General features: G+C 26.2%; 1 protein-coding gene across 1 annotated transcript; it reads right to left on the bottom strand.

The window, feature by feature from the left end:
• Positions 1-4274: 4274 nt before the first annotated feature.
• On the bottom strand, positions 4275-19150 carry LOC136080235 (uncharacterized). The gene is made up of 5 exons (XM_065796850.1): positions 19141-19150; positions 17908-18030; positions 10937-11044; positions 5032-5469; positions 4275-4468 (listed from the first exon to the last, which is right to left on the bottom strand). The coding sequence occupies exons 1-5, from the start codon at positions 19148-19150 to the stop codon at positions 4275-4277; spliced, it is 873 nt and encodes a 290-aa protein (XP_065652922.1).
• Between the last annotated feature and the right edge of the window lie 709 nt (positions 19151-19859).

Below are 19859 nucleotides of genomic sequence, written 5' to 3' on the forward strand. Positions count from 1 at the left end.
CCAACTCAAAATATGTATTCAACTCCATAGAAACAATTGATGGAAAAATTTCAACAGATCTTCAAATTATTTGCACAACCCTAAACAATTACTTCCAATCAGTATTTGTCAACGAGCCAGACGGACCTGTGCAGGAATTAGAACCCCGAACTGACAATAAATGTATATTAGACGAGAATATCTTTTCAATCAACGATATCCGTGCTCGACTCGCAAACCTAGACGAATCTAAATCTCTTGGTGTTGATAACGTTCACCTTCGTGTACTCAAACACTGCGCAGAAGCTTTCGCATTGCCACTAACATTAGTTTTCAAGAAATCTTTCTCAACCAGCATTATACCAGACCTGTGGAAAAAATCTAACGTCACGCCCATTTTCAAGAAAGGAAGCAAACTAAGAGCATCAAATTATAGACCAATTTCTCTCACATCCATACCATGCAAAATAGTCGAGAGTATATTACATGAAAAAATAATGCTACACTGTAACTTAAACGGTTTAATAAGCATAGCACAACACGGATTTGTTCAAAGAAATAGCTGTTTGACTAATCTCCTCAAACTCGCGACTTCCTCACAGAAGCTGCACACAAGAAGTATCCAGTTGATATGATTTACACTGATTTTGCAAAAGCATTTGATAAAGTCCCAGATAATTGCCTATTGAGCAAATTGAAAGCATATGGCATCAGCGGGAAAGCACTAATGTGGATAAATGCTTGGCTTAACAATAGACAACAGCGTGTTGTCATTGATACTCACTCAACTGCTAAAATATTCACATCAGATTGGAAAAAAGTTACAAGTGGCGTCCCTCAAGGAAGTGTCCTCGGCCCTCTCCTTTTCGTACTATTTATAAATGATCTGCCGGACAACATTACCAGCCAGTTCAAGCTCTACGCAGATGATAGTAAAATTATGAACATGATAAAATCGAATGAATGCTTGATATCCTTTTTTAGGTGAGGAGAACACTTGAAAGAGTTCAGCGCAGAGCGACAAAAGTTTCCTCAATCAAACATCTCCCATATGAGTAACGCTTAAATATATTTAGAGTGACAAAACTAGAAGAGAGAAGAGCTAGAGGAGATCTTATTGAACAGTTTAAAATTATAAATAAAATTGATGATGTTAACTTTTTTGTCCCTCAAAGGATCTCTAACAACGTATATTGCAGGAGGAGTCACAATAAACAGCTACACAGACAAAGTGTCAGCGATTGCGAAGAGCGACATCACTTTTTTACTAATCGTGTCACACCGTCCTGGAATATGCTACCACAGGAAGCAATTGACACTCACTCGGTCAACTTATTCAAAAGTTTCCTATCATGAGGGGCATCTTGTCTCGTTGACAATTAGCCCTACACATTGGTTAGTATAGAGATGCCTGGTGTTGCATCTCTTCGTCAATATACTTTGTAATCAATGATTGACTAATTTACAGTATTATTGAATTTGTAAAAACATAAAAAATTATTATTGATTGTAAATTTATTGATTCTAAATAAAATCAAATTCAAATTCAAATATAACAGTTTTTCATAGGTTCATTGCTTTGCAATAAAATATGATTGCATTCTGCAATTTATTTTTAAATGATGTAGTAAAATCTTGTAAAATATAATAATCCTATAAACTATAATAATAAAAATATAAAATACAATATATAAAAAATAAAGATATGTCTAATATAACACAATAAATTATAAATATAAAAAAGAAATATATATATAAAAAAGAAATATATATATATATATATATATATATATATATATATATATATATATATATGTATATATATATATATACACATACACACACATACATATTGTATACTTTATTTATAAAAACAAAATATAATTGTTCTATTAAAGTTGGTGAATTAAAATTATTATATATACGTGGTATAAGTCACGTTGATAAACGTGGTAAAAGTCACGTAGAGAAATGTGATGAAAGTCATGCATCATTTATGGTTATTAATGACTATTGTAGTTTTGTAATTGTCATGGGAATTATAACTTTGTATTTATATACGATATTTTGTAATAAAAGGGGAGGTTGAAAAACGCCTAAATAGTTGTTTTTAACATATGTATATAAGCGAATACAAGAATGCAACAAGCTATTTCGGCTATTATGCCACCAGTATTTGATGGCAACCATCAACGGTTTATCTGTTAACTGCGAACATATATTGCAGCAATTGACATTGACGAAGCGAAGAAAAAGACAATAACATTAACATGTTTTAATTGTGGGTAATTTGGACATTATGCACGGGACTGCGAGGCGAATTGCAAGATTTGTTCACACAATAATCGAGCCAAAGACAGCATCAAACAATTGCAAGGTTTAAAAGGAAAAGGGAGAATTTGGAAATAATGGCATCCTGTATTTTCCCGGAAACAGCATTGCCGTCACTGAAAGTAAACGAAATAAACGAAGAAAATAAAATAAACGAAGAAAACGAAGTAAACGAAATGAACGAAGAGAACGAAATAAACGAAGAAAACGAAATAAACGAAGAGAACAAAATAAACGAAGAGAACGGAATAAACGAAGAGAACGAAATAAACGAAGAGAACGAAATAAACGAAGAGAACGAAATAAACAAAGAGAACGAAGTAAACAAAGAGAAAGAAATAAACGAAGAGAACGAAATAAACGAAGAGAACGAAACAAACGAAGAGAAAGAAATAAACGAAGAGAACAAAGTAAACGAAGAGAACGAAATAAACAAAGAGAACGAAGTAAACAAAGAGAAAGAAATAAACGAAGAGAACGAAATAAACGAAGAGAACGAAACAAACGAAGAGAAAGAAATAAACGAAGAGAACAAAGTAAACGAAGAGAACGAAATAAACAAAGAGAATAAAATAAACAAAAAAAGGAAGTAAACGAAAAAAACGAAGAGAACAAAATAAATGAAGTAAACAAAGACAACGAAATAAACGAAGAGAATGAAGTAAACGAAGAGAACAAAATAAATGAAGAGAACGAAACAAACGAAGAGAACAAAATAAACGAAGAGAACGAAATAAACGAAGAGAGCAAAATAAACGAAGAGTACGAAATAAACGAAGAGAAAGAAATACACGAAGAGAACGAAAGAAACGAAGAGAAAAAAATAAACAAAGATAACGATATAAACGAAGAAAAAGAAATAAACGAAAAGAAAGAAATAAACGGAGAGAAAGAAATACACGAAGAGAACGAAATAAACGAAGAGAACGAAATAAATGAAGATAACGAAATAAACGAAGACAACAAACAAAAGATAACGCGCCGGACGAATAATATAAGAGCCCCACAACGAATAGGCTTATGAGTTAATTCACCAAGAGGGCATGTTCTAATAAAGTTGGTAAATTAAAATTATTATATACACGTAATATAAGTCACGTTGATAAACGTGTTAAAAGTCACGTACAGAAACGTGATGAAAGTCATGCATTCATTTATGGTTTTTAATGACTATTGTTGTTTTATAATTGTCATGGGAATTATAACTTTGTATTTATATACGATATTTTGTAATAAAAGGCGAGGTTGAAAAACACTTAAATAGTTGTTTTTAATATATGTATATAAGCGAATACAAGATTGCAACAATATTTCTATGATAATATTGATTTTACCATATTGTAAATGGTTTGGGGATTTTTATTTATTGCGCAAGTCATTCTGTATCAGTGGTTCAAATAATAGTATTTGCTTTAAGATTTGATATTTTTTTAAATTTAAAAATTTTAACTAAATGGTTATTTAATTTCTTTAGAAATTTGACCGTATTGTTAAAGATAAGCAAATTTGTTAAAATAGAAACATTTCAATGTCAAAGAAACATAAGGTATTTTATTTTTCGAATTCTTTGGTTATTTATTCTATTCAATTTTATCAATTTTATTTTTTAAAATTTGAATTTTTTTGTTGTGATTCTTTATTTTTTAATAAACTTTTAGTTAAAAACAATACAATTTTTAATTAAAAAAATAACATTTTTATATGAATGATCAGAATTTAAAAGAAATACATAGTGTACGATTTTATTAGTTTTGGTACTTCAATTTCTAGTGAAAATTTGCAGATGTTATTAAAGAAATGAATAACAATAATAATAGCAATAATAGCAATAATAACAATAATAACAATAATAACAATAATAATAATAGTAATAATATTATTAACAATAACAACCATAACAACAATAAAATTACCAAAATAATAATGATAATAATATAAATAGTATTGCTAATAATCAAATGAAATCAAAGATAATAATGACAGTAACATACTAGAAACAACAATAACAGTAACATGCCTTGACATAAATCATTACTACATGAATATGCCTCATTACTGTCACCAGTGCAATTTAACCATTGGTTACTGTTGCAAATGCGGGTTCTTTCTACAACTGATGCACTGCAGCTTGACCACTCACTCCATTGTGACCAAAATACTAAAACAAAATTGCTACAAAAATAAAAAAGGAAAAAAAAAAATTAGCTAAAAAAATTTCAAGTGTTTAGATTCACTTAAATAATAATGCAGTCATGGAATAAAACAGAAGTTTATTCTACCATTTAAAATTCCAAATTTATCAGAATATTCTCAAAGTTTACTGTTTTGACATAAATGTAACCGTTAATAAGATCTTCTATGTGATTAAAAGTTATGTAAACTATGTTTTAAAACATGTTTGCATGTAATTGAAAACTTTAAATATTAAAATGGTTAACTAGTGTATTGAGTGAATATTATTTATACAAACATGAGATAATAAAATGAAAAAATAACAAAATTAATGCACTTAAACTTTCATTAAATATTTATAAAACTCACAAATTTCATAAACTAATTTTTTAACCTCTATGTTAAATAAATGATGTTGCATTTAACAATGAACTTTTGAGTAACAGTTTATTTACTACTAAGAAAAACAACAATAATATTTTCTTTACTTATTTACAATGATGCAAGTAAAAAAAAAGAGGGTTAAAGAGTGAAAAAAAAGTTATTTACCTTGAGTTTTACTAATAATATTTAAATTCTTAATTGATCCAGATGTACAGACATTATTAATACAACTTCCAAATACATGCAAGGTTATATCAGTAAAAACTTTTGGCTGCAAATTACTAAATGAATATATAAGAGTTCCATTTAGATATAAATTTGTATTATAACTAGTGTCGTCGCTACTATAATGTTGAGACAGTTCAAGTGAATTCCATGCATAGGGTGATATTTTTATTTGGACATCAGATTTGAAACCATTAATCACCAGATACATATCTATACCAATAAATGAACGAAAAGTTATGAAATCTGGATCAAACATCAAGACATAAACGTCGTTTGTAGTTAGCAATATATCAAAAGATATAACGAATTCATCAAAAAAAACATTAAAAGTTGTATTAGTGTACCAAGCAACAGTCTCATTAAAGTATACTGAATCTAAAAAAAAAGAAAAATAGAAAAAGAAATAAAATAGTAGAACACGATCAATTTATGAACTTATTTAATTACTTAAACATATAACATATCCGGCATAGCAAAGATATCGTCGCCTTAAAACAAGAATGCTTTAAGGCCATTTTTGCTATTCTGAAAAAACGGCATTTTAAAGTTTTTAATACATCATAGCATGTGATCTTCTTAAATAAACCAAATTGTTATTAAAATACTTGTAGAATATGCTATTATTTTTCATAATATAACAAAACAAAAAATAAAAATTTAAATTTATGAGAAGCAACAATGTAAATGGATTCAATATAATCTTAAAACTATATAAAATATGACGAAACTCTAGAAATTAAATTTCATCTGATTAAACAAGACAATCTTTAGTCTGTTTTGCTGTTCTGTAAAAGACATTTATATATTTAAATTTTATCACTGCTTCTGATTTTTTCGATTAAGTCTACGTGTGTTCAGTTATTATACGTATTTTGTATTTTAAACCATAAAAGTTTTTTTTTTGCTAAAAAATGGACTTAAGATTTTGTTTCGTTTAGCATCAACATTGTCTTTTAATTATTTTTCTTGGATATAAGATATTTGAATTTTACTCATAGTTGCAAAAAAAAAATCCATTTTGGTTCCAAACTTAGTGAATCGAAATTTGTGCAACTAAGAAATGTTTTAAACAAAAAAAGTAAATTTTGCTACAAATGGACTTAAGATTGTTTTGCTTTGCAGCAACAATTTGATCTCAATAACTTATTAAATCCAACTATACAACTAAAAATAATCAACTCATAAAAAAAAATATAGATACGAAAGAATAAAACTCATGAACAAATTTTTTAATGAGCTTAAATTTTAATTCTTAAAATTTTAAAAAATACACACATTTTGTTTTTGTTTTTTAATGCATTTCCAACTGTTTTCAATATAAAGTCAAATATTCTCTACTAAAGTAAGGAGACACTAGCCTTAAACAATTTAAACTATTTTCAATGTATACTCAATGTTTTGTTCTAAAGTTAAGAAAAATCATCCTTTTACATTTTTTTACTTATAATTATCAACTTTTAAATGATAGGAATGTTTAATTACATAAAAATAATTTAACTAAACAAAATTAACTGATAAAAATAAAATAAAATTAATTGATTATCAATTAATATAACTATAATGAGAAATTTTATCAGTAAATATCTGCTTTTAGATCAAATTATGATAAATTACTGGCAATTTATTCTTTTTTATTATGTATATATTGATTTAATTCGTTATTTTTTTATATATATAAACAATTTTTTGTAATTAAATGTTAAATAAAATAATTATATATATTTCCTTGTCAATAACATTAAAATGTTTTAGTGATTATCATTTTCCCATGATTTTTAATTCTCAAAAAATAAAGAATATCTTTGTCTTTTTCAAGAACTCTCGAGAATCTTGAAAATATAAAATATGACATATTTTTTAAAAAATGTTAAATTATACATGGTAGGTACAAAATGTACAATTTAGATACAAAATGTATACAAAAAAACATTCAAGGAAAGATATTAAAAGTAAAACATGCATTAAAATTACATCTTTATTCAAAATTAGTTATTAAATACGTTACATAATCAAAAAATAAAAAAAATTGAAAAACGATAATCATTAACAAACAAACACATTAAAAAAGAATTTACAAACTAGAGTTCATTTAGAAGTACAAAAAACTAAATACATGGTTAAAAATTTAAAATGAATATTAAAGTTGTTTTTTTTTATTATTATTAAATGTAAATGTGGGATTCTATGTCTTAAAAAGAAATTTCAGAAAACATAATGCATTTAATGTTTTCCTTGATAACTTATTCTTATTCTTTGTAACAAAATCACTGGAGGTGGATAATCTCATTTGTTTTGCGTTGATGCATTTTTATTGTTGGCAATGCAACGCTAAAATGATCTAAATATTTTGTACAGAAACCAGTTGTATGAAAGATACTGCTTCTTGTCTTATTGTTTTACTTGTAGGTTTGTTAATACTATCCAAATCATTAATTTTTTTAAAGTGTCTTTAATTGATAAGTTCCTTGGAGAGATAAATGTCTATAATATTATATTCTAATTCAACTTCAGCTTTAGCATAATCATTGCTGTTCACATCACTGTTCATTTCTAAGTAATTAGGTTACAATCTATTGAGTAACCTTTAATAGATAATCTAAGTTTAGTTCCAATAAAGTCTTTTTAACAGCATCATTTCTTCTTAAAAAGTGTTTTATCATGACTTTTATTCTATTCCATCTTATTTTGCAATCAAAAAGTAAAGCTAATTCATTAGGTTCTTTCTCAGTTACATATCTCTGTCGAACATCATTTTATTGAAAATTTTTTAAATTTCTTTACAATTTTCTGAATACCTTTATTTGTATCTTTAATTGAAATATTCAATTACAGCTCTTCCTGTTCTGTACTGTCCAAATCAGATTCATATTCTGGAAAATCATCTTTACCTTCAACAACTCTAATGCATCATCAACAACATCTAATGCTTCATCAGTATCATCATCGTTTTTATTGTCGCATTTCTTTTTTTCAGTATAAAATGTTTTTATAACTGCTAGATGTAAAGCATGATTGTAACATTAGTGGATAAAAAGGAGCCAATCTCCAGAGTCTTTGCATAATGGATGCTCCATCACTCATAGCAGCTACAATATCTAAACACAGATCAATGATTTTAAATTTTTCTTCTAATAATTTTAGCATCTATTCTGATATACCACCTTTAATATATATTAAGCCCAGATAAATTTTTGGTTTTAAGACTGGTCCATTCATCAATAGACACACTAAACTTTTTCTTTTCCATTTTTTAAACTCTTAATATTTTTTACTAGTGTCTCTTTCTTAATATAGTAATAATCCATGATTAATTGTTGCACTTCACTGAGATTTTGTGGTACCTTAAATCCTCTTGCAGCCATATTATGCGGTATCAACTCACTTTTAGCTATCTGGTTAAAAGAGACCTAACTACAGCTACCATTTTTGACATTAATTTGTCCAGACTTGCCTGTTTTATGAATGTTAAAATTATTTGATTATTAGAACTACTCAATGCTAGTTTTACTTGTTGGCAAAATGTTGATGGGAATGACGTGAAATAGAGATTTTTAACTTTAGCTTATTTCAGTGTAGGCCAGTAGTTTTTAGATAATAATTGTTTGCTGCAAATGTTGCATATGGCACAATCTAATTCACATTTTTTCTCTGATAAAAAAATCGTGCTCATCAAAAATTAAATAACTAAATGGTAAGAAAAAATCTACAAGAAAGTTGAGTTTACAAAGACTTTTGTAAACTATTTTAAGAAATTTTTAATTTTTTAACAGTAATAAGCAGAATTGCTGAACATAAATAAAACAAAACATACTTTTAACCAGTTAATAGCTATAAATCAAAGAAAAATTTGTTAATACCAAAAAGTAGTTTAGACACACAAAAAATTAATATTAAAATATAACTTTAAGCATTGCAAAACATTTTAAAAACAAAAAAAAAATACCCATTTTAAACATTAAAATATGTTTTGTTAAAAAACAATCCATAAGAGAAGTATTGTAGATAATATTTAATTAACAACTTTTTCATTTGTTTAGAAAAGCAACAGCACTTTTGCAATCACATTGGGCATTAACAGTTTTTGAAAAAAAAGAAGCTTTCTATAGACACTAAATCAAATTTTGTAGTAGGATCATTCTCTACTTGGTCATGATTTAGAAACATGCTGTCTCTGTGAATTCTGCACAGCTGAGCAGATACTAAAAATAAACCGGAAAAATTTCTGTTAACATTTTTATACTGGCCTCTTGTTGCTTTTTGGAGATCTTTTTTTATTGTCTATTTACTTTTTCTCGGAATTTCATAGCATGGATGCAAGCATTACTTTGGTACATACCATTATCTGCAATACATTTGTTTCTGAAAAGCACATACAACTTGTTCATTTTCTTAGTTCTACATGCATTTACAACTCAATTACATGTTCTTTTTAATGCTCCCAATATGAACCTTTAGCAAATAGACAGCATTTTCTGAAATCAACATTATTATCTTCAAGCATGTTATCAAAAGATTGTTTTATTTTATTTCAACTTTGAATTAAACTCTTCAATAACTTCTAATGAAACTCTGCACTTTTCAAATTTCATGTAAATTTATATTAACAATCCTATAAAAAAACCATATAACATATAAATAATATTAATTATAAGTCATTTTAATAGCACTTATTTAACAATATTTGTTAACACAACTTTCATGAACCATAACTTACATGAACCACAACTTATATGTTGAATTATAAGTAAGCGCTTTAAGGGATTTTTAATGAATTGTGTCTTGAAAAATAGCGGGCTATTATATTATAATGTATAATGTTAAATTGCACATAATATTAAAAATTTATTATAGAAAGGATATTATATCCTTTATAGTAATATGCTCCATAATAAAAAATTTAAAAAAATTAGCGTAAAAATTTTCAATGCATTAAATGACTTGTATCTTTATAGCTAAAAGTATGATATTTGAATTCAGGGTGATTCAGAGTAAACTTCATATATTAAACAACTACCAGAGACCAACCAAAACTGAAAAATTTTGTTTATTGAATAACTACTGATTTTGTTTTTATTGTCTCAAAGATCATTTCGAATAAAAGATATCTTCATTTAGGCACAACCACCCCTTTAAGCCATTTATTTTATTGAGAGTTTATGAGTGTATTTTCAAAACCTATACTTTAATAGCTCCTTGACACTTTGATCTTTTGCTACTCAAAGTTAGAATAAATTTGATCATATTCAAATTAGGTGAGGTTTTGAGACATGATTTCTAGACAAATTTTGAGTTTGAAATAAATTTGGCTGTGTTCGTAGTGAAAAAAAGATTTTAGTTCTTAAAAACTTATAACATTCTAATATAAGTCTAGATTAACCAGAGACTTGGTGGTCAAAAGTACAGAACTTGTGTTATTGAATGCTCCTAGATTAGTTTTTAAACTTTTTTAACTTCATTAAAAAACGATTTTTTTCAAAGTCAACATTTTATGAAACATCGAAGCAATAACTTGTAAATTGCTTTGAATCATGGTCTCAAATTTTCAGCTTATTCTTATGAAATGATTTGAAGATGTTCCTAAAACTTTAAAGAAAATATAATAAATATTTCAAGTTGCTGATTTTACTGCATTCTTATAAAAAATGTCTCTTAATAATGAAACATCAATTATGCAAAGTTTTAAGAATAAAAAAGTATGAAGACATTGTTAAATAACTCATACCTGACCTTTTATATGTAACCCATTTTTTTCTTCATAAAAAAAAACTAATTTCTATCCAAAACAATTTTTTTTTGATTTTCTAAAACTGTTACAAAAAAACTTATAGAGTTTAAAGTTTACTTTCATTTTTATTCTCATTGTACTCTTCCTGCAAACATTGAAAACCACCATTTAAAGAAGAACAGGTTCCATAATATTTGCATAAATTGGGTTCACAATAGTTATAATCTAAAAAAATAATTAAACTTCTAAATGTTTATAACTTTTAAAATACAAATTTAGAAAGAATTAATAAATAAAAAGAAATTTAAAAAAGACTATTATTTATAAAATTAATGTTTACATAATAACAGCTTTATAATATAAATATTAAGTAGCATGTTTTCATAAAAAAAAGAAAAATAATTTAATACATAGTAATAATTTCAAACATGCATGCAAACACACATACAATGCTCTGTACAAAAGTTGTTCATTAACTCAATGTCTGAAAAATGCTTAGAAAATTTGATAAAATTTATGAACTATTTATAATATATTCAAAATACAAAACTTAACATATTCAGAAAATGCAACTTTTTTTATTGACAATGATTTTAACCTAAATGCATAATTTTGATGTTTATAAATGCTCATAATTACACAAAACATATAAATTGATAAAACCAAACAAAAAAAGTTAAAAAAAAAAAAACTTTTTAATTTTGTATTAATTTGATAATTGTGTAATGCTTTCACTTAACTTTTTATTTAAGCACATCCCATTTGAAATTTTTTTTAAAAACTATAATAACATATAATATATAATAAAGTGACATAACATAATATAACATTTAATATTGATAACACATAACGTCAAATCTTAATTATAAATAGAAATTATAAATAAATAGTCAATTTTTAATACCATTAAATAATTGGTTTGTTAAAAATTTGTTAAATCTCTAAAACCTTTTCTTTTCTACTGTTTTTATTTCATCTTACTTCTTTGCAGTGTCATCTTTTTCTCCTTTGGCGTGTGAAAGCGCAACGATATATATTGTTAAGTAAATGGTATTTGTAAACCTGAAATAATCTTTGCTTTCACAACAAAATTATTGGTAAAGAATTAAATTTTCTTTTTATGAGTTATACTTTTTATTTTTTACTTGCTAAATTTTTAAAAATAAAAAGTTCTTTTTTTGTAGTTAAAGCCGAAATTAAAAATTTACGAAATATAAATAAAAATTTAAAAAAATGTAATACTGAATTTAGTTATTTAATCTTAATAAAAAAGTATACTCCATAATAACATTTCTTCATTGTTTATTATTGATAATTGAGTTAATTTTTTTAATGATTTCGTTCTGTGGGAATTTGATACATTGTGGTAGTTTTGATGTCTCTAATAAATAAAAAAAAATAATTTTATGATGTCAAATTCACATTAAGCTTATGAGTTAAGCTTTTATTTTTTTAAAACAAAGCTTGTAATTATGGAAAAAATTGGGAAGTTTTAATTGCAAAGTTAAAGGCTTACACTGTTTAGAAAGTTTAGCCGACATAAGTACCTGACTGATTTTCAAATTTTAGTTAATCGAGTATGTAGCTTTTTTCTTTATTTTTAGCGAGTAAATAATACTAGCATCTGTTACTTTTGTATGTTTTATCTATTATTCTAAAAAAATTAAATATTAGTACAGCAAAGCCAAGCTAGGCAGGAAGTACATTAAGGCTGAGACAATGTCTTATGAATAAGAACAAATCAAAAATAACAATGAAATTGAAATTGACAAAATAACAACTAGTTTTAATTATGCTGCATTCTTATCCTCAAATAGTTTAATTTTTTTAATTGAAGGGATATATTGTTATCCGGTGTTTATCATTTTATACCATGGAGGAACACGTTGAATATACTAAGTGTGATGTCTTTAACCCAAATATCTCTGAAGCATTAATCTTCACCACAATCTACACCACAATCAACAGCAGGAAAAGAATCCATAGACTCGCAGAAGTGAGGACATTCAAACAAAAGTATTTGAAAGGTGGTTTTTGATATATACTTGATATGTTTTAAATGTTGAAATCTTCATTAGATTATTTTTGTATAAATATTTTAAACTAAAACTTCTTTTTATGGATAAACTTCTATTTGTTGAAAAAATATTTATTTTTACAATATTTTGAGGGATTAATGATACCCTTGTGATAAAGTATAACAAAAACCGTTATAAAAAATAAAACCGCTATATAAAATATAAAAACGCTGTATATATTTGACATGTGATTTTATAAAATTTTTTTATAAATATACTTTATAAACATTTATTTGATGTATTTGAAGTAAACTATTTTAACTATATAGTTATTAACTGTCAAGTGAAACTCTAACATTAAACTAGCTAAAAATGACTTGCAGTTTGTGAAGAGCTATGATAATAGCCAGCAATTTTTTAATGAAAGTAAAAAAAAAAACCTCTTCATTTTCTATAATGTAAAATATTGCTTTGGTAATGTAAGATGATAATTTTTGTTTTATTTCTTTTTTTTTTTCAGATATTGGTAGTCTGTACTAAGCTTTTCTACTCTGGTGCGTGCTGTTATAACAACTGGATTTATGTGTTTTTTTAATACCATAACTAAAAACCAAGACATTACTAAAAGTAACCAGAGCTAAAAATATTTCTTTTACTTAAGACTTTAATCTAAATGCCAATTTCATTAATATTAGTTTGTTTGTGAATTTATAAGCTTGTTAACAATTTTTTCACCATCAATCTGACAATCCTTGTTAACATTCTTTTGCGAAATCAGCAAACCAACAATTTCACCATTTTCAGACTTTTTTTACTGAATCATAGTTTTTGGACATGTAAATGCTTGCAGCATTATACAGCTCAGAACCTTATCTAAGTGTTTATTAGATTATGCTTTAATAAACTGCATGTAAACTAGATAACAAAATTACATTTTTTCTTTCAATGTTTTCACTTTTTCAATAAGTTCTGCTATTTTTATGTATATACTTTGTTAACTTCTTGTATACAAAAGTTAGTTTGTTTATATAGTTTTGATTAAACATTAAACTCATTTATCTGCTTTTTTAATTGTTAAAAATACTTAAGATATTTTTTAATCAATAAGTAGAGTGAGATCTCAACCCTCCGATGATAAGTTTAGTAAGATCTCAATCCTCTGATAAAATTAGTGGGATCTCAATTTTCTGATGACAAGTTTGTTGAGATCTTAATCTTCTGATGATAAGTTTAGTGAGATCTCAATCCTCAAGTTCTGCTGATAAAATGAAAAAAGAAAGCTATTGCTCTGGGTGCCAGTGGATAATCCTTTTGATGATAAGTGAGTTGTTAATAGAAGGGCTACCACACTGGTAACACAATAACAGAAGTAGTTAAGACTATATCAAAATTTGAACTTGCTGTTCTCAATAAGATCTGCCATGTCTTTAGTGGTATATTCTTTTGTCTATTATATAAATGAGGTGTCTTAATTACTGTGTTAGCTAACCTGTAATTATATATTTATATCCTGTCCTTTCACATTCTTGTTAGGTCGCATCAAACAAGCTGCTCAAATAAGCTATAATCTCTAGTTCTATCAACCAAACATCATTTTTGCTGGACTCACCATTCAGCAATGTCACATTCTTTTATAGTATGTCCCTTAATACTCTCAACACTTTCATTCACTTAGTTTCTTTCCCCGCACATCAATGCTTTTGAACTTTTTTATATCTTTATGTTTTAAAACCTCTTTAAAATCCTACAACTTGGTTTTTTGTAATTTCTGATTTTCTCTTTTTATTTTTATCTTAATTTTTTTTAACAGAAAATTTAAAAAAATTTAAAAACAGTTTGACTTTCGAACAATATTTGGATTTTTAAAATGGAACAAAGTAGTGTCTTTTATGAATTGGCTTTAAAATTATTTGTTTTTTGAAAACTGAGTGTAATGATTTTTACAATACCAATTCCCTATCGACAATTATTTTTATTACTCATTTTAAATAATCATTTAAAATTGCAACACATTATTACACTATTTTTTTTAGTTGTATAACTCTCTAATGATTGCACAACTATTCCCTTAAGCGATTAATTCCACACAAGCAGTTTTTGCGCAAATGGAATAAATGCTTTAGCGCTAAACTCAGTAGTGTTAGAATAACGATAGGATAAACTACACACAGATTTAGGATAATATAATTACTTGAAATAGTTTAAAATAATAAAAAATATTGTTAAATAAAACATAATTTTTATTATGACTAACATGATTCTCTTTCCTATAGTTAAAAGTAACATAACAGTGAGGTTGAGTCGTAGATATTATTGACTTGACTAATTGAATTTATGATTATTTCAATATTTCTCTTGACAATAGATATTATTCTTATTATAAAGTTTTTATTTTATATCTTTATATATAATATACACTTTCATTCAATAGAGATGTCATCTGTTTTGGTGTTTGCAACAAAACAAAAGAATCCTGTAATTAAGAATATACAGCCGTCAGAGTTAGAAAAAGTGAGACTAGCAATAACTTGTAAGCCTTAATTTTTCAAAGGTTGGCATCAGGTCAGCAAAATAAATTTAATACAAAGGTTTTGCCATAAAACATAGAATCAAGATTGGCAATATTTTGCAGACCTTAAACACTTTAATGACGGCAGTTAGGTTAGCATTGTTGAATGCTGATCCTAATTCCAAGGGCTAGGTATAGAAGGAGTTTGTAATGGCTGCAATTATGTCATTAAGTGCTCTGTTGGATTTACCACAAACTTTAGGGTTTACTTAAAATTGAAGCATGGAATTGATTGGTTTCACACTGATAAAATTCCACCAGCACAATTTGTTGCAGAAAAGAAACCTAAAACAATGGTTTCATTCAATGTAAGAGCTTAAATGATATCGTTTCTGACAAGGTCATAGACAGAAAACATGTTAGAGCTATTACCAAAAATTAGCTCATTCGTGATGCAATGAAAACAGAAGAAATCAACTTCAATAAAAAAAGAATGGGCTAATGAAAATTATTAACAGTGATTTTCGTAACACAAAAATCTAATGTTTTCAGAAATTGTTTTAAAAATTGCAAAGAGAACGAAATTTAGTGCAAGTGTACAACTGTTTGCTGCTTCTTTGGAATAAATCTGTATTTTTTTGTAATTCATCTCCGCAAAGGCAATAAGGCTACTACATATGAGGAGGCTATTTAACTGTGGTTATAACCCTCTTTCAACTCTATAAGTCCAAAACACGAACCTTGACAAACTTGGCCGCTGCGCGGAGAAACAAATTTAAGTAAAGAAAATAAAGCATATTAACTGGGATTAGTTTGGATCTCTGGTTTGCATTTCAACCATTTCTGAATTAATGGTTAAAAAAGTATCAAATTAATTGAAGAGTTTTTAATTTAAATTGAAAAAGATTGGTAGGATCAACACAAGACAGTGAGGTAACCAAATAGAACTATATGAAAATTTTTAAGAGAATTGATTAGTATAGTGTTATTTATAGCATTCACTTAGAACTAACTGACACTTTACATAAGAAAAATGCCCAAACTATTTCAAGTAAGTTAGATTCAGTCGCTTGTAATGAATATCAGGTTGACAATTTTGAAAATAATGACATAGAAGGTCTTGCAAATATATTATTCAGAAATCAATTTATACTCTGTTTTAAAAAATGCACAAGATGTTGTCAAATATATCAAAAAATTGACCGTTAAAAATCATATATTTGAGTTAAAAGTAACAAATCAAATGTACCTTGACATTCAACACCATTGGAGTTCTATCCCTAAAATAATTGGTACACTGATTAAAATCAAACTTCGCCTGTTAAGAACATTAACAGAAGTAAATATGTTCAATCTGAGCAGTAAAGAGGAATTTAATGCTTTGTCAATGCTGCAAACTGCAATCAGGTCATCAGCCTTGTCCAGCTTCACTATCGTTTCAAGAAAAGTTGGATTTATTACTGAAAAAGGAAAAAATTACTTCGATTTTAACAGACAGCAACAAGCTCAAAATAGGAACATTCTTTTTCGGAAAACAGCAAAAATAACAGAAAATTTGCAAAAATTATGAGGCTCTCACAATTACATCAACATCCACTTGTTTTTTTAATTTCGATTAACTTTTGAACCAACATTCAATCCACCTTTTATAAAAATCTCTGAATTTGTTTGTGTTCCTAAAAGTGATCCCCAAGTGTCAACACAAGTTGTGTTCATATCATAAATAATCCTTTAAAAATGAGTTTTATGTTAATTAAATTTTCAGGAACAAGTTAGTTTTCACGATATTAGCGAAAAACTTTATAATTTTTGAAGCCATTTGTTCCCCTTCTTAAAAGATGTTACAATTCTTTGATTTCTTTTTTTAATTTTTAATACTGGTCTGATTAATGCCTTTTTGTAGTTAACAAATGATGTCAATACAAAATAGTTCTTTCAAATAACTTATATTCGATTTATAAACATTATGCTTGAGTTAACCCTTTTGCAATTAATTTTTTTCTCAATTAAACCCCTTCCTTTTTCTTCCTATTATTTCTCTTCCTCCTTCTATTTTAGAAAAAATCTAGATAATATATAAAAAAACTATATATATATATATATATATATATATATATATATATATATATATATATATATATATATATATATATATATATATATACTTTTAAGAATAAGAAATTTTCTTATTTTATTAAAAAAAGATTTTATTACTTTAATTTAAGACATGTCTTGACTACATACATCTGTTAAAATTTTATAAGTAAAACAAAATTCTGCTAAAAACGTAATAAAATATGGTGGATAATTATGAAAATAAACATAATAAAAGAGTTTTAATTCCTTGTATTGTGTTCAATCATTTAGGTCTTCAAGTAGCAAGCAGTTTTGGCAATATTTTTATTTATCTGAGTGGTAATTATGCCTGAAAAATAACCCATTTTTTAAGCAAAACTTCTTATCAGAAAAAAAAGCCATTATAGTGTTATCATTATATATTCATTGCATTGAGAAACGGAACTTGTTTAATAATAATAAATAAAGTATATTTAATTTACTACCATAGCAATTTACTATATTACAAAATTCTGTTTTTGTAACACCATTGATTTTTTCATCTAAACAACTCTGAGTTTTATACCCATCTCCACATGTTGAAGAGCAATCACTCCAGTTTGACCACTCTAAAAAAAAACAGAGAGATTAAAAAAATTGCATATCATTCAAAAACTATCAATCAAAATTACTTTAAAGCAGTAAAATAAAAAACAAGTTATAATAATTTAATAATTTAATATCATCATCACTTTGCCGAATGCGGACACTAATCGCGAGGATTGTTTATATCATAGAGATCATGTCAAGAATATATAAACGTGTTCTTGGGAGTCATGGTTATTTATGATATATCTAGAAATCATTAACTAAATGTTTAAAAAATTAAGAAGTGATTGAAAATTACCAAATGCTGTTTAACCTTAAAAGTTTTAACAATAAAGAATCAACTAAAAGATTTATATAAAAAAAAATCAGGTTGTTTACAACTTCAGTTAATTGTTGAATAAGAAATTTTGCAGTTTTGTCAAGTCTTACGCAAACCATAAAGGAATATTTATTAGAAAATTTGCAGGAAATAAGCCTTGTAAAGAATGGGTAAAATCATTCCTAAAAAGAAATAAACAATTAAGTATTAGGTTTGCAAGTAACATTAAAAGGAAAAGGGCAAAAAATATGACTGTTGCTATTGATAAGTTTTTTAATAATGTATCTCCTGAACTTGTTGGAATTCCTTTGTCAAACCTTTAGATTTACATTAAAACTTGTTTAAATAATGACCTTGCTACAAAACTTGTCATATCAAACAAGAATCTTAACACCCTGAGAGAATAATATTTTAACAAAGTTAAAATAATTCTATCTTATAAAACAATTATCCCAAAATGCAGCATCATACAACATTGTTACAATATTTAAATAGCTTTACAAAAAGAAAAGCTCATACTTTTTTGAATACCATATAGTTTTTTTTTGAAAAAAAAAAAAAAAAAGATGTAAATTAGAAAAAAAATAGTTAAATTTTTGGTTTCAAAAAATATCAAACAAGTGAAAAATTTACTAATAAATTTTACTTTTAAAAAAAAAAAAAGATTGGTAAAATTAAAAATAAGCGATTTGTCTTTCCTTAATAAATTAAAATTAAGCAACATTTTTTTCCTTAATAGATTATAATTAAGCAACATGTCGTTTTTAATAAATTAAAATTAGGCGACATGTCTTTCCATACCAAATAAAACTAAGCGACATGTCTTTCCTTAACATATTTAAATTAAGCGAGATGACTTTCCTTAATAAATCAAGCAGTTATTAATAAAAATAATAACACAGAAAGTTCTTCTTGAAGGATCATTTCCTCTCAAGTAAGAGAACGCCTAAAGATAATACAAGCCTTTTCTTGTTAAAAAATAAATGTAAGAGATCATTTGCTTTTTCGTGCAACAACCTTCATTGAACACACAAGGCTAATTTAATTTTTGGTTTATTTAAAGGCTCTGCTAGGAAAATCTTGTGATCATTTTGTTTTGTTTAATATTTAAATTTGGCATTACATAATTTTTGAACAATCCCATATCATTTATCACAATCTTAATATGACATGGGATCACATATAAATGTGCATACACACACACAAACATAGATACATACATAGTCTTAATAGTATGGTTTAAGGTTAATCATATTTTTTACATAATTTTGCTACACCACGTATAAAATATCTGTATTTTTTTTCTAAATTTGAAAGTGCATTAAAAAGAACATTTGGTAAGAAATATCAAAAGAAATATAGTTTATCTATTTCAAATTATTTGTCAATGTAATATAGAATAATACTACTAATATGGACAGGTACATTCAACACCTTTCATAAATATACTTAGGTTAGAGTGTGATTTCATTATAATCTATGGGGACTTTAATTTTAGCAACACATTTTATGAGTATATTGAGATTGGCG

Source organism: Hydra vulgaris, chromosome 05 (assembly GCF_038396675.1).
Source record: "Hydra vulgaris chromosome 05, alternate assembly HydraT2T_AEP".
Classification (NCBI taxonomy): Eukaryota; Metazoa; Cnidaria; class Hydrozoa; order Anthoathecata; family Hydridae; genus Hydra; species Hydra vulgaris.

Bases quoted from the DNA above. Each gene is read 5' to 3' on its own strand.
- LOC136080235 (XM_065796850.1), bottom strand. The intron at 11,045-17,907 runs GTAGTAAATTAA...TTATTTTTTTAG, and splicing joins TAATATAGTAAATTGCTATG to ATTATAACTATTGTGAACCC. The intron at 5,470-10,936 runs GTAAACTTTAAA...CTTTTTTTTTAG, and splicing joins CAATGAGAATAAAAATGAAA to ATTCAGTATACTTTAATGAG.